The 14,972-nt window shown below is 36.9% G+C and overlaps 1 protein-coding gene across 2 annotated transcripts in view; it reads right to left on the bottom strand.

The window, feature by feature from the left end:
- Nucleotides 1–14,972, bottom strand: part of Kctd16 (potassium channel tetramerization domain containing 16) — a 265,730-nt gene that overhangs the window by 133,642 nt on the left and 117,116 nt on the right. The window contains exon 3 of one of the 2 annotated variants that reach the window (XM_078047148.1): nt 11,732–11,927. The exons of the other annotated variant lie outside the window; for it this stretch is intronic. Coding sequence (XP_077903274.1) covers nt 11,923–11,927 — 5 coding nt within the window. The 3' untranslated portion in view covers nt 11,732–11,922. Of the gene's footprint in view, nt 1–11,731; nt 11,928–14,972 lie in introns of those variants that run through there. 2 annotated transcript variants of the gene reach the window in all.

Below are 14,972 nucleotides of genomic sequence, written 5' to 3'. Positions count from 1 at the left end.
CCTGAGCCACTGAGATTTGGGATGGTTTCTTCAGTAGCACTGTTGTGGCAATACATAATTGATACTCTAGGAGCCAAGTGGCAAGAACAGACAAACGCCACATTAAAGGAGCAAAGGCACATTACTTTTCAACAGCATGTGATTGGAGAACTCCATGTGAAGCTCTCTCTGCACAATTGCTCAGGGCTTCTAATTCTATAGATTAAAGAAATATCCTTAGATTAAGTATATCACTTCAGAGATTCTAAAGTACACAAAGCAATTCCTTTTCTGAAACGTTGTTTGGGGGCAAAAGGGCAAATAGCATGACAATATATTTACTGATGGGTTTAACAACAGCCTGATCAAATGGAGATGGGGCTAATCCTTTGGGGGATGTTGAAGGTTAGTGGTTTCAGTGTCTCCCCATTCCCTCATTGGGCAGATTAGTTTGTCTAAGGAAGAATCCTCCAGTTTCTTGCCCTGCTATCAATAGCTCTGGGAGATAAGTAGCAGACAAAAGTTGAGGGCTTTGTGAGTCACTGTGTAGATTTTTAACTTAATCCTGCTATTTTCAGTATTAGTATCTCAATTGCCCTCTGCTGAGCTGTTTTCTTAAACCCAGAGCTTTCCAGGGTTGATTAATCTGAAGAAAATCCTCCTTGCTCCCACCAGGTGGGGAAGTGAATTTCTTGGTTGCACAGGGTGCCTCTGGTTCCAGCCCTTTCCTTTCCAGGTTTCCCCATGACCTGGAATCTCCAGGCCCCCTGAGCTGCCCATAGACTTAATCTCTTTGGTGTCTCTTCTCTACTCAATTAATTATCACTTGTGCATCCAATTTCTGATTTCCAAAATGTTGACATTTCTCATCTGATAACACTTTCTGGGCCATTCTCTTTATCCTTGTAGTAATGACATTTTATTCTTCTTTTGTTTCAGGGGTCCATAACAGGGATGGGGGAGGGGAAAGAAACCTGGGTGTTTAATCTGCTCTCTTTTATCCAAAGGCCTCCTTTTTTATGTTTTAGCTTCCTTTAACATTCCCAGCATGTTCCTATAATCTTAGAGATTTAAAGGTTACAAACTTTAAGTGAAGGAATTATTTTTAATCTCCAAACGGCATAAAGGAGTTTGTCAAGTAAAACTTGAGGAGTACGAAAATTCCAGTTTGAAAATAAGAGTGATAACTCAATTACACCAAGGTATTTTCTGGATAATTATACTCAGTGCATTCCTCTTCTTTCTTCCAGTAAATTCTGGGACTTCTTTAGAGAGACAATACTCCCAGGATGTTGTTGCGTTTTCTCAGGCTCTTGATGATATGACATCAATATTGTTGAGTGATAGCAGTATTGTACCTTCAATGAAAAGACCTCAAAGTCTCCAAATCTGTAGGAAAATGGACAGACTCCCTGTCCCCCACCCACAGCGATGCTTCACATCTAGCATAATAATTGTTTGACAATTGACAACTGTCTTCCTGCTTCTAGGTAATTATTATGTTACTCCCTGCTTCTTAACCAATACTGTTTGTTTCCAATGTGGATCAGATGACAATCTGAAGCCTTTTTGAATATTTAAGTAGCAATTGTCACAGTGTGGAAAGCCAATAAAACCTAAAAACAATGCTTTGAAATTCGTAAGATTAGGGTACTTCTATGCTTACTAGGTTACTGAAACCACCAGTCCAGTGATGGTGCTGCGGTGTTCTGAGGTCTGATTACCACAAAAGTTAGAGGAACTCTTTCAAGCTTAAAGCAAAAGGCAGGAACATGCCAACTCTATAATCCCAGCTGCACACCACTGGTACACTACCATGAACTCTACGAGAACTCAATAAGCTGCTGGTATCCAATGAACACTTTCTGCACATCCCAGAGCAGAAATTTTCAAATATGCCTCATGCTTTTGCCCAGATTTTCTTTTCTTCTGAGAATGACTTTTTTCCTTCTTTGACAAGAAAAATTCTAGGGCTATTTTAAGAACCAAGTTTAATTTCATCCAAGGCGTCATTTCTTATTGCCTTCAGTTTGGGCTCTTATAATACTCCATTTGTTCTTTTGTTATTAAACTTCCCTATTATATTGCCAAGATATTTGTTTCTGTGTCTGTCTACCCCAGGCCATGAGCCAGGGAGTAAAGCATGGGAAGAAGAGTTATAGAGAGGCCCAAAAGTGTGGTCTTTGGGAATCACACCAAATCTTGAATGGAATTCAGGTCCGCCATGTACCAGCTTAACCTTAGAACTCAGCTTCAACTACCTTGTCTGGAAAATACAGATATTAAGAGAACCTACATCATCAAAAGGGGCTGTTGAGAATAAGTGCTTTATAATGTGTCTGAAGTGATTATCATAAATTAGCATCAGTTATATTGTTTAATTATTTCACCATGACTCTTAAAAGCCGTGGCTATGTGTTACTCATCCTCTATAGTACTGTGCCTGGTACATAGAAAACACTGGAACATTTCAAGTGAATAATGAAGGAATGGATGAGTAGTACTGTAAGAGTCAAATCATTTGTATAATCCCAATAAATAAAGCCATAGATGACTGGTTTTAAGTAACTGAACCATCCATGTGGACTTTCCATATTATTTCAATAGGCTGAATAACCACAAATAGAGACTTTACTTTGTGTTCCCAAAGATTAGTTTTATTCTATAGACTTGGTGGATTTAGAGCTGAAGCATGTGTAGCTTTCCTGTTCATTTCTGAAGTTACAACATGTCACACACACATAAGAGACACGAAATCCATCTATGAGAATCCCAACCTCGTAGGACTCAATGCCTCTGAATTTCAATATACCCTCATGTCTCAAATGGAATGAGTACAAATCACACCTGCCACATGTTCTTTCTAAGGTGGGAGGATAGAACATATGAAATATATAGAAGTATTTTGCAAACTTGTAAGACCTATGCAAATACTCACGTCTGTGTGTTTGTTTGTTTGATTGATTGTTTATTTGTAGAAGCTTATTTCTTGGCACCTCCTGAAAATTCCTATCCAACTTCACTAATATCCACATTCCTTCAAATATATTTAACAGATTGATTCAAGGCCACCAACAAAATCTGTTGCTGTTTTGGTACAAAATAGAGCTTTGTGATTTCCTGTAGTAAAACCCAAGAGGGCCAATAAAATGTTTTCATTGATTGCAGTGTCAGTTTTAGAGGCTGAGATGGCTCTGAACAAGGGCCATCTTTTAGCACTCTGCTGTGGATTTACTTTTTTTATGGTCCTGGGATCTAGTGAGTAAATAAGGCTTCTGCATTAACACTAACCTGAAGAGACAAACCTCTCAGGAGGACCATCTCATCTTTATGCTTTTCCAACCCTGGGGCCATAAATCCTATCAGCCTTAGAGAAGAAGCATCCTAAAGATTACAGGGGCACTGAGGTACTCTTTGAGTGAAGCTAGATAATAAAAATTAAAGTTCAAAGTCACTGAGTAATCTAGGACATGCATTACACCTGCACTGGGCCAGTCAGGGTTGATCAGCCAAACAGGCATCAGGCCAGTGAACAGGAAAAAGTAAATACCTAGAGATTCACCTTGTCTCTCCCAGGGGAGTCAGCATTGTGGTATGCAAATAATATTTCAAATAAATATGACTTGAAAAGCACTGGAGGTCTTTAAAGAGAAGTACTCTGAGTTTCCAGGCTGGAGTACAGATGGGTGGCATATTTACAGTTCATTTGCTAAAAAATAGGGTACAGACTAAAAGTCACTACGGCAGCCCAGGTGAAATAAGTATGATAGGCCTTAATCAATCAGATGACAAGAAACCAAGTGCTGATTATATAACAAGTGCTACAGCAAAGAAATTTTCAGCAACAAGACTCAGGAAGATGAGGATTCTTTTCACAATGGAAGAGGGTAGTATGGTCCGATTCCAGAAAGCGGGTCAGTGAAGCCCACAGTAGGTCTCTAGCTGTCAGGAGCGGTTGGAAGTAGGTGGGATCAGGACACACACCCTTGAGGCCCAATCATGGAGAGCCACGATGGTCAGCCTGGAGAACTGAGAGACTACGCATTAGGCCTTGGAGCCACAGTCAGTTTTCATGTGGATGATACAATGCACATTGAAAAATGACAAAATAAAATTAATGTTTCAGCACTTAATACAGCAGGGGTCATACTTCTTTCTTGGGGGTCATACTTCTTGCTTGGGGCAAAAAAGAGAATATTCACCTCTCCTTTCCTGCCCCTTCTCATACTCAGATTACTAGGTAGAGCATCTGCTGGACCCAGTGGATAGCCCACTCTGAAAGAAAGGAGATACAGATTGACTTTGATAAAGTCTCTTCTACCTCTCTCTGGGCTTCTAAATAAGATTTAAGGAAGAGAAAGTATGTAATTGCCTGAGGAATTCACAACTACAGACGCACCTTCCCATGAATTATCAAATTTGTCTGGGTGTCTTAGTAAAGTGTGACTTTAATATTGCCACTGACGTGACTCTGATGGTACAACAAATGAGCAGAACTTTTCATTCTCTATTTCTTCCTTCTGCAAATATTTATTAAGCACTGTTAGCTGTAGCAGAGATCAAGAAATAAAAAGCACTGCTCTGCACTCAATTCTCTCACCAGCTAGGTGAAAGAGAGATCAAAGTAGACAAATTATTTATATACAGTATAATGCTGTTGGTAGCAGAATAATTGATATGACTTATTTTGTAGAGTTGACCTACAAATATTAAATAAGAATATGCCCTGAAATCCCACTGTTTGAGATATATCCTGGAACTGTTGTGCAGAAGTTCACTGGGATTGTTCATTACAGTGTTTACAAAACAGAAAGTTGCAAAATTTAAGTGTTCATAATTAGGAACATGGCTAATTTATGAATGCTATAGAACATCAATAAATTGGAATTACTAGACAAGTCTTTAAAAAATGAGGCAGTCCTACATGTGTTCATAAAAATACATCCAATATAGAGAAAAAGTATGGTGAAAATATTATCAAAAATATAATCTTTTGTGTGTGGTTTTAAAAATCCATGTTTATATTCAGGTAGATGTACAGCAACAACATGCAGAATTTCTACTTTAGGGGACAAATTAGGAAAACTAACCCAGACACAACAGCCTCAAAGAAAATGGAATATTTGGGAATCAATCTAACAAAAAAAGTAAAAGACCTCTACAACAAAAACTACAGAATACTAAAAAATTAGTTGAAGAAGACCCCAGAAAATGGAAAGATCTCCCATGTTCTTGGATAGGCAGAATTAATATTGTCAAAATGGCCATCCTACCAAAAGGGCTGCACAGATTTAATGCAATTCTTATTAAAATTCTAATGATGTTCTTCATAGAAATAAAAAAAGTCATGAAATTCATTTGGAAAAATAAGAGATCCAGAATAGCCAAAGCAATCCTCAGAGAGAAAAGTGAAGCAGGAGGCATAATATACCAGATCTTAAATTATACTAACTACAGAGCTATAGTATTTGGTGTATTGGCACCAAAATTGACCTGAAAACCAATGGTACAGAATAGAAGACACAAAGAAAAACCCACAAAAATCCAATTATCTCATACTACACAAAGATGCCATAAACATATCGGAGAAAAGATAGCCTCTTCAACAAATATTGCTGGGAAAACTGGAAATCCATATATAGTAAAATGAAATTAGACCCCTATTTTACACCCTGCACAAAACTCAACTAAGAGCAGATCAAGGACTCTAGGTATTAGACTAGAGACACTGTGCCTACTGGAATAAGATGTAGGCTCAAATCCCCATCATGTTGGCTTAGGAACCAAATTCTTCAACAAGACTCCAAAAGTGCAAGAAGTAAATCAAGAATCAATAAATGGTGGGGAGCTGAGGTTGTGGCTCAGTGGTGGCGCGCTTGCCTAGCACGTATGATGCTCTGGGTTTGATTCTCAGCACCACATATAAATAAAATAAAGGTCCATCAAAAACTTAAAAATATTTTTTTAAAAGAATCAATAAATGGGGTAGTTTCAAAATAAAAAGCTTTTTTCACAGCAAAGAAAATAGTCAAGAATGTGAAGAGACAGCCTATAGAATGGGAGAAAATCTTTGCCAACTGCTCCTCATTAATCTCTAGGATATATAAAGAACTCACAAAACTTAACACCAGAAAAACAAATAACCCAGCCAATAAATGGGCAAAGGAACTGAATAGATATTTCACAGAAGAAGAAATAAATATATGAAAAAATGTTCAATATCTATAGCAATTAGAGAAATGCAAATTAAAACTACACTGAGATTTTATCTCACACTCCAGTCAGAATGGTAATTGTCAAGAATACAAATAACAATAAACGTTGGTGAGGATGTGGGGAAAAAGGTGTACTCATACATTGCCAGTGGGACTGCAAATTGGTGCAACCACTCTGGAAAGTATGAAGATTTCTCAGAAAACTTGGAATGAAACTACCATTTCACCCGATTATCTCACTCCTTGGCATATACCCAAAGGGCTTAAAATCAGCATACTGTAGTGATATGGTCACATTAATGTTCATAGCAGCTCAGTTCACAATAGCTAAGCTATGGAACCATCTTAGGTGCCCTTCAATGGATGAATGGATAAAGAAAATGTGGTACATATACACAGTGGAATAATACTCAGCTATTAAAAAGAATGAAATTATGGCATTTGCTGCTAGATTGATGGAAATGGAGATTATTATGCCAAGTGAAATAAGTCAATACAACAAACCAAAGGCCAAATATTCTTTCTGATAATATGAATGCTATCTCACATTAAGTTTGGGAGGGTAGAATAGTAGTTCATGGGTTAGAAAAAGGGGAATGAAGGGAAGGGAAGGAGGATGGGATTAGAAAAGACTGTAGAATGAACTGGACATAACTTTCCTATGATCGTATATTAATTCATGACCAGCATAACTCCACATCATGTACAACCATAAGAAAGGGAAATAATACTCTATGTATATATGGTATGTCAAAATACATTCCACTATCATGTATAACTAAAACAAAAAAAAATCTGCTTCATGAGAAGAAACATAAGAAACTCTTAATAGTAATTATCTGTAAGAAGAGGGACTTAAGTAGGTATACAAAACACCAAATAAAAATAATTATTTAAAAACACTATGTGGTAAATGTACACAGCTCTAGATTGAGCACCATGAAAACATAAAGTAAGGTATGAGAATTCTAATGGGAAAGAGAAAGAATGTCATGAAAGCTATCCAAAATTGGTAACAGTAGAAAGGAAAACCAATGTTCTACCTACTGGACCAAAAAGAAAGGCACAAACATTTTCTAGAAGATGGATCCTGGAGGAAATACTGAACCTTCAAATTAGTAGATGTCTGTCACGCATAGTAAGGTCAGGCACTCAATTCAAAACAAATAACTTTCCAGTTCCATAAATCACCAAAATATATGCTCTTAGCTGCAAGTCTCTGATGTCATTAAGCTATAGAAAGTACCATGTACTTATTTCTGAGAAAATGCGGTCATGTCTGGACCTAGAGGCAAAATCAACATTGTTGCGAAAATTGTCTATCATACCTTTCTGCCATAAACATTTTGCTTCCACAATAAATTCAAGGTGGATGATTTAATTCTGTCTTTATTAAAAGTTTAGTTTTCTTCAAGCTCCCAAACTTTTTTCAAATTTTTCTCAGAAATTTTTAACAATACTGAATTTAACCATAAACTCAGTACTTTTGAATATGTGCAATGCTGACCAAAACATTATACCATGGGTAAAGAAAAGCTGTAAATTACAGTCACTACACATCTTTTTTATAGAGTCTTATATATTGAAGTTAATATTTTTCAAAATGCTTAGTTTTTCAAAACGCTTTCTTGGGGTAATTCATTCTCCAAAAGACAGAGTATTAGACCTTGGAGGCACCTAAAGAGAATTGTACTTTTTTCCTCTGAGTGCATCTAAACTGATTTTCAAACCAAGTGTTTAAAATATGGCTCAGAAGACCCCATAACCTCCTGAAATTATCTTAAGTCAAGAAGAGAACAGCAGACAGCACTAAAACTAGGAGACACAATTCATTATAAGGTCCAGTTTCATCTGTGACAAGTGTTTCCATTTCAAATTGAATGCTTTGAATTGCACATGTTGAGTGGAGTTTGATAAACTAGATGGAAATATTTCAACTCATCACAAACTAGTATACTTGATGAAAAATATTATAAACATATTTTTTAAATTCACAGTACAGATAGATGTGTTTGTTCCTCTATCAGATAATTATTTTCTATTGTTCTTCTGGTGTCTGACATTCATCCTCTCTGATCACACTGATTTCTATATTTACTATCACTTTCTCAAAGTCAACTTACTCCATGAACTTCACTTTCATAGACTTGTGCATGCATCTTAGGATGCAGTGGAAAGGAAGAAGCCAATGGTAACAGATGGGCAAAAATGTCACAGATCTATACCATTTTGATGTTTTTCTTTTAACAAGTGTAACACAGCTTATAAAATATAATTGCCTTCATGGGTGACTTCAGTTCTATGATAGAACAAGACATTTTATTATATCATTAAAATAACTATTAAAAATCTTTGATGGGGATATGTCATCATTATCATCATAAACTATCAATCCCTTTCTATTAAGGTTCTTTATGAAAATGAAGTAGAATCTACAAACGTATCCACATGAAACATGAAACCATCTATTAACAAAATAAATGTCTACTGACTGTCTATTGTGTGCCAATCATTGTCTGGACACTGGTGATTTGGCCATGAACAAGACGTAGCTCCTGAGTTCATGGTCCTCACAGTCCAGGGGAGAGGACGAACAGGCAAATCCAGAGGCTATGACACCATGTGATGTGGACTTTGATGGGGAAGGTACCTGGTGTCCTGAAAGCTCATGGGCAGGGTGTCTCCCCAGGAATGCTTCCTGAAGGCTCTCATGTCCATGCTGAAACTTGAAAAAAAGTAATAAATGGCTAGGCTGAAAGGACGAAGAAAGTGAATGACAAAAGAAGGAAGACTGTTCCAAAGAGAAGAATTTGTTCAAAGACCCAGGAGTGGGAAAACCCAGGGCACATAATTTAGTACACGTTGAACACAGAATCCACAATGGAAATGGAAGGTCAGGTGGAGAGTACAGGGAGGGAGGGTCAGGAGATGGAAATAGAGGACATGCAAGACCTTTTAATCCTTTTTAGTGGCCCAGATCTTTTTGACATGATAAGATCTCCTGCTAGACAGCTGGAGATTTTCCTAGAGCCAGAGAAGCTGAAGAGAAATCCATCACAGCCATCTTGACAAGAGATAATTGTGACTTGCTTGAATGACTGAGGTAGCAGGTGGGTGAGGGGGAGAAGTGTGTGTGCATGTGTGTGTTTATGTGGGTGCTTACACGCACAGGTGGGAGGGTTATATTAGCCATAATTTTTGTTCAAATAATCAGAGGGACGAGATCTGGCCTATAAAACTGATTTTAACCATAGGTAGCACAGAAAGTTAGTCCCTTAAAAACAAAATTGCTTTGGTGCATTCTTTACAAGCCCATTTGAGTGGTTACTGCTAGTAAATGGCTCATAGATAGGAATTAATTACAGGCATTAACTCTCAGGCTGCCCAGCAAATACTTGGCTGGAACTAGGTAATATTTTGGTAAATGTAAGAGACAGAAAGGGGGCAGTTGATAGAAGAGAGAGTATGTTTCCTGTGACCCCTTCTCCATAAACCATTGCCACGTATCAACCAATGGAAAGAGAATGACTTCAGAAACAGGCAGAAAGTAAAAATCAGATAGAACATGCTTGTCACTAATGCTAAGAAGCAGATTAGACCATTAACATAGTGTCCTAAATCTCCAAATCAAGTTGCTTTTATTTCAACCCAAGTGAGTACTTACATATGACAGGATGTGACGATGCAATGGTAAAGCGTTAGTGAAGCAGCTCCCACAGTGCAAAGTGACAGGAGCAGCCCCTACAGGTTCTACTCATTACTCAAAGGAAGGACTGAGCACTGTGGCATAGGTTAAAGGACAAGTGTCAGTTAATGCAAATCACAGCACAGGAGGACTAAATGAGTGGTGGTTCTAATTGTTTTAGTCCCTGTGCATGGCATATTGAGAGGAAAATAAAGCCAATTTGTACCAATAATAAGGAATCAGGCATGTGTCCAAGGCCCTGGGCTCATCCTTGGCATATCAAAATATAAGAAACTAATTCGGCAAAATGCAAACGGAACTGTTGACAGCAGTTCTCAGAAGGACATGGAAAGCCAAATAAAGAGGGTTTGAGTTACTTTAAAAAAAGAATTAAGCAAAATGGCAGTTGTACAGAGCTCAAAGAAGAGACCACATGGATACGGGCTCAGAAACCAAAGAAGAAATCACAGGGTAAGAAGAAGCAACTGCTCTGCCCAGAAAACAGCCTAAAAAAGAGGCAGAAAGGGCCATGATCCCAGGAGACGATCCTCAACTCATAGGTGTGACTAGCCTTTCCATGTCAATAGCCTAGACCAGTGGTTCTCAAAACAGGGTCCCAGAAAAGTCTCAAAGTTCTCCCAAAGGATAGATTATCTCTTCGGTTCATCAGCAAAGTCACTCTTTCAAGTGCTTTCCCATTTTACATCTAACTAAGGATTACTTTCTAATAACATGGAAAATAATTAGAAGTTAATAAAACAATATATTCACAATCGAAAATTAACCCACTATGAGGCTGGAGTTGTGGCTCAGTGGTAGAGTACTTGCCTAACATGTGTGAGGTTTGATCCTTAGCACCACATAAAAATGAAATAAAGATATTGTGTCTACCACTTACAACAAAAATATAAAAAATTAACTCATTATTGTTATTGAGAAGCAGGAGTTATACTACAAATTATAAAGCTCTTGTGCTCATATTCCTACAGAGATATGTAATTGACATAATTTTCTTTTTACCTTTTTAATATCTATGAACAATCGTTGTGCACATCTCTGAGGGACAGTATGATAATTCAATATATGTATACAACATGTAATGATCAAATAGGGTGATTAGCATTTCTCACTCCTTAAATATTTATCATTTTTTTGTATTGAACAGCTTCAAACTTCTTTCTTATAATTCTTTATAAAATATGAGATAAATTATAGTCAACTATAGTCACTCTACCTGTGATACAACATTAGAATTTGATCCTCCTATCTAATTATATCTTGATACTTATTATCTAGCCTCCCTCTGGTCCCCTCTTTCCTTACCCTTCCTAGTCTGTAGTGAACATGATTCTACCCTCTACTGCTAGAAACCAATGTTTTTGGTTTTTGTTTTTGTTTTTAACTTCCACATATAAGAACATGGAATATTTATTTTTCTGTGCTTGGAATTGCCACAATTTTAAAATAGAATGCTGTGCTGTCAATGTGCCAAAATATTTACTGATGCCAACTATGTCAGCCGTGGTGCTAAGTGCTAAGGTGACATCAGTGAACGACAGTGACACAATCTCTGCTTATGTGAAGTTGACTACCTGTTGGGAGAGTATGTCAGCATTGTCTAAGTTGATCATGGTTTTAACTGATGTTGCTCTTGATTTTAATTAAAATAAGTTACTGTTAATCTTCCTTATTATCAGTTTTTATGATCACGTACTGATAAAGTGTAGAGATACAAATTTTAATGCATAGAGATTGGGTTTGTGATTTTTAAATAACATACCTTAATTTATGGTTGGGAATATGTTAAATGAAAACTTTTACTAGTCTGTGGAATCAAGGAAGTATCATCTGATCTGATAAATTTTTTTAAATTTATTTATTTTTTGCATTACAGTTCTTAATACACCATTATACAATAATTTTTCATATCTCTGATTATATATAAGGTATGATGATACCAAATTCACATCTTCTTACATGTATGTTGTATAATGATGAGGGTCTCCTTTCACCATCCATGCTATTCAGTTGATCAATTTATTTTCAAACTGAAAAGAGAAGGAGGAATATGAAGCAAACATACAGGAATGGTGAAAGGTAAACAGAATCCAGACAGAGGGGATGCCTAGAGGACTAGAGTTAATAAGAAGGGTATTTTTGAGGTACCAAACTCTTTGATGATATAAAATTAATCATTTCCAATCTATTATTTAGATCCAGTTTTGAAATATGGACCTATGGATTCAAGATTTCACAAAATCTTCATATCTGTCACCATCATCACCACCACCACCACTACAAACAATAATTGAGCGCTTGGTAGAGACCAAGCCCTCTGCTAAGCACCACCTATAGTTCATCTCATTTCATTTTCACAACCAAGAAGGGCTACTATTATCCCCATTTCATGTTTAAAGCACATTGAAACTAAATGATTTGTTTAGTCACACCATTAAGCAATAGGGCAAAGACTTTAATAGGGATGCTTTAATGCCCAAAACCATGCTTTTAATCACTGTGCAACACTACATGGGTAGAATTTATAATAAAAGTCTAGATATGTGTGAAGGCTGTGAAAATTCCTCCCATTACAGGGAGCAGAGCTGACCTTGGGCCTTCATTGCTACACTATGAAATATGTTTGCATGATGAGGCCACACTTTCCATGGACTGCTCCAACCCAAGATGGAGGGCAGTCTAGACTCCAGAGCAGGCTGAACCCTAGGAGACATCAGGACTCCTCTTACACTTGATTTTGGCTTAAGGACTTCTTGAAAGGCTTGCAGAACCTAGGACACTTCTACCCATTCTTTCTTTCTTTCTTCTTCCCTGAGGGTCAGACTTGTATTACGGTCTAATTATTCTCCCATCTTTTCCTGACTTCCAACCAATTTTCTTTCATTAGGGTTTTTCCCCTATGAAACTCTCTCACATTTTATCCTTTTTTGACATCTGTTTCTTGGAGGACCCAGCTTAATATAGTATTCAATAAAACATGTATATAACCATAGAAGGTTAAAAGAAAAAAATTGTTCTCAAGGATTTTAAGAACCCCAGTTGGTCCATTATCTCAGTTGGTTAGAGGATGGATAGTCCTTAGATTATGGATTGTAAACCCTTTATTTTCAATCTATTCATATTTTCAGTCTCAGTCTCCCTGGGACAGTCTCAGTTAACCATCTGCTTAGTTAGACACTCCTTTCCCTCTCAAATTTTATCCAGTAAAATGACGTCTAAGATTCATTTAAGCCAGGCTTGGTGGTGCATGCCTAAAATCCCAGAAGCTCAGGAGGCTGAGGCAGGAGGACCACAAATTGAAGCCAATCTCAGCAATTTAGTGAGCCCTCAGCAACCCAGCAAGACCTTGTCTCTAAATAAAATATTAAAAATGGGTGGGGATGAGGCTCAGTGGTTAAGTGCCCCTGGGTTCAATTTCTGATACTCCAAAACAAAACAAAACAAAAAGCAATATTGAGGGTGGTAGGAGTTGCTGGGATATAAATGAAGCATGATTGGACAATGAGTAGTGATGGGTTCATGGAAGTTTATTTTACTATCCTGTTTACTTTTGTTTAGATTTAAAACTCTACATAATCAAAGGATAAGGGTCAAAAGTGTTCTAGGTAGTATGATCCATTATATGGTCATCCTACCTTTATCCCAGGCTAGTTACTAATAAATCTATTCCACTGGTCACAATAGAGACCTGGGAGAATTCCTGCAAAACTCACTACAAACCCATTCCCATCTGGGAAGCTTCTGAGTTCAGAAGGTTTTTATATTTTTTAAGGTGTTTTTGTTGTTTTTGCAAGTGATAGAAGCTTCACTCACAATGGTTTAAGAAAAAAATTAAATCAAAAATATATAATATTTTGATAGTATAGTGGTAAAAAAAATTAATGATATTTGACTACAGGCATGACTGGATATACAGGGTCTTAAATTTTGTCATCAGGGGTTAGTTTCACACCCCCATTCTGTCAACCCTATCTTTTTATCTGTGATGGTAGATATCCCTTTCATGGTGGCAAAATAAATGTCAGTCACTCTAAATTTATGCCAGAATTCTTAGTGCATGTATTTTCCAATTTTTCTAGAAAATTCCTATAATTAGCTTGGGTTGGGCCAATTTACATCATATACTATCCTTACATCTCAGGAGAACGGAATATTTGGTCAAAACTGTTCTGTCTGTCCAACTGTGGAAACTGAAGTTGGTTTCCATGTAGACTAGTGGATGCTGGGGAGGTAGATAGAACTCCCTTTCTCTTCTCTCCTAGTACCAACTGTTTAACCATGTAAATGAGGATCAAGATACATTTTTTTAGGTGAGAAAATATGACTTTACTTAGAAACTAGAACCATTAAAATATTCTACATATAAAATTATTACTTGAGCTTGAGCTTCATTATAAGCGTACTACTGTACAAAATTTATATTGCTTCTACTCTTTCCCTTTTGTTACCTGCAAAGACTTTGTTTTGATTTACCTGTATTTTTGAAAAATAAAATGAAATTGAATTTTTACCTCCCTAATTATGTACAATACACAGCTAATTGTGTTAGCAAGGATAGAGTTAAGAGCAGAACAAAGAGAAGGCTTTTCAATACATGTATTATTCTTTTTTCCTCAGAGAAGACATGCTTGAAACTGAATTTTAAACACTTCAGCACTGGTGAAACAAATTAATAATGGCTCAGACACAGAGGTTTTGCATATTATTCATGATCTTGAAATTATTAATGTAACACTGAGCCATTATTACCACATATTGCCATCAGAGTAATTAACACATCTTATCTAATAGAATAAGGCCGTCAAATCAAACTAAGAAGTAATTAAGTTACATAACTACACAGCTGAGGCAGAGAGATGCATGTCAAATGAATTAAAAACTGCAGCTCACCTACCTGGATTTGAATAGCCAAGCACGGTAGTTTGTTATTTACTGCCTAGGAAATCACTCCATTGTATTGTGCCTTGGTATCTATGTACCCTGGGGAGATTAAAGTTATAACTAAACTCTGGTGATCATAAGAATCACCTTGAGAGCTTCTAATAAATTTATATTTTTCTGGTCTCCATTGGAGA

The sequence above is a fragment of the Ictidomys tridecemlineatus genome, chromosome 1 (genome assembly GCF_052094955.1).
Source record: "Ictidomys tridecemlineatus isolate mIctTri1 chromosome 1, mIctTri1.hap1, whole genome shotgun sequence".
Taxonomy (NCBI): Eukaryota; Metazoa; Chordata; class Mammalia; order Rodentia; family Sciuridae; genus Ictidomys; species Ictidomys tridecemlineatus.
Note: the sequence above shows the minus strand (reverse complement) of the source record. Positions and strands in the feature narration are given on the sequence as shown.